The 1,542-nt window shown below is 41.1% G+C and overlaps 1 protein-coding gene across 1 annotated transcript; it reads right to left on the reverse strand.

Moving 5' to 3' along the window:
- Positions 1–223: 223 nt before the first annotated feature.
- Positions 224–1,230, reverse strand: LOC149566128 (tetraspanin-8-like). Its single transcript, XM_089817350.1, has 2 exons — positions 724–1,230; positions 224–575 (listed from the first exon to the last, which is right to left on the reverse strand). Exons 1-2 carry the CDS (start codon positions 1,228–1,230, stop codon positions 258–260), a joined length of 825 nt encoding a protein of 274 aa, XP_089673476.1. The 3' UTR covers positions 224–257.
- Between the last annotated feature and the right edge of the window lie 312 nt (positions 1,231–1,542).

Genomic DNA, 1,542 nt, shown 5'->3' on the forward strand with positions numbered 1-1,542 from the left:
AACCAAAATAACCTATAACTAAGCCTAAGACTTCTATAGATATGGAACCTTCTCTAAAAAAGGTAATCATAAACATGCACACTTTGTCCTCCCATAAAGAAAATATATATATTATTATTAAGAAGCATAAGTGCTAATGGAAAGCTCCACAATATAAGAACATAATATAAACTGCTCCAAACGTCTCTCTGAAAAATTTAAAAATTTTAAAAATCCTTAATACTCTAATATTGCCCTTCCTTTGCCGAAGCCAAAGCTCAAGGATGCCCCTTATATCCATACCCAATGCGTTCATCACGCTTGTTGTTTCTGAATGCACAACACCCCACTGAATAAACCACAACCAGAGCGATCAGAATCACAATGTTTATAACAGCTATCTTACGCCAGTCGTGCTTCAAATTTGCCAACACGCCAGCCTTGCATGAATCACAGTTATAACATAGTTGATTCTGCTCATTACTCCATGTTTTACAGTCCAGATCTGTTGAAGCTGAACTGCTTGTTGTGGAAATCCAATAAGTGGCGTTCACATACGTAAACCCGCAAGAGGTTGGAGGCTTGCAGCACCCTGACTGCAAAGTTCAATTCAAATTTCACGTATTATTTACACACAAAAAAACATCAAGACCCTAGTTTTGAGAAGCAGATTTCAAAAACTCCAAAGTTACAATATTTCAGATAAAAACGAGATTTTGACAAGTGGAAGATCAATTAGATCACCTGAATCGGAGATAAATTGTCTTTGTAGAACTGCTCTGCAGCTTTGCCGACGGAATCATCCGCAAGTTTCCTGCAAACTTTGGCGTCCTGAAGACAGCTTCTGATCTTGTTCCAGTTGCCGCCCTTCTCGATTCTCTTCTGCAGCCAGTTGGAGTAGTCTCCCAGCCGGTAATCTTTGTACCCTCTACCGGAAACAGCCTGTCCAGCGCCCTTGTTGGTAATGACGAAGGCGAAGACAGTGAAGCAGAACAGGAGCAAAATTAGCACAAACATGGCGGCCAAGTAGAGCCAGAGGAGCCATGTGACTCTGCAGCAGGCGCCTACCAAGCCGGCGAGAGAGACGAGCATCAGAAATACTCCGAGTGTTATTGCCGGCCATTGAAGAAACTTCTCGCACTCACTTCCTGCTTTCGTTGCGAGCCATATTCCTCCGCCCAAGATCGGCACGGAAAGCACAAATGTTGCAAAGTTTAGCAATCCGATGATGTTATTGCTGAAACGAACCATACTCAGATGTCTTCCAATCAAGGAAAACAGAAAAGATTAAACTGGAATTCAAGAATTCTGTTTTAGCAAGAATGTATTTGAATTCTGAAAATGCAAAGGACTAAACTTTAAAGCAGAGCAAAAGGCCGCTAGTCGACGGAGAGTGAATCTGTCTTTGGATTTCCTCGACAGACTTTGTCTTCTTTGTTAGTAACGACTTAAAACGAGGCGCGAATACTTTTTATTATGGAAAAATAATAATTTAAAAAGCATTGAAAGAAGTATATAATGATATGGCTGAGCGTGTCGTTTGCAAAGGCCGCGTGAGGTTTT

Source organism: Cupressus sempervirens, chromosome 3 (genome assembly GCF_028749045.1).
Source record: "Cupressus sempervirens isolate cs-2001-9-10 chromosome 3, ASM2874904v1, whole genome shotgun sequence".
NCBI lineage: Eukaryota > Viridiplantae > Streptophyta > Pinopsida > Cupressales > Cupressaceae > Cupressus > Cupressus sempervirens.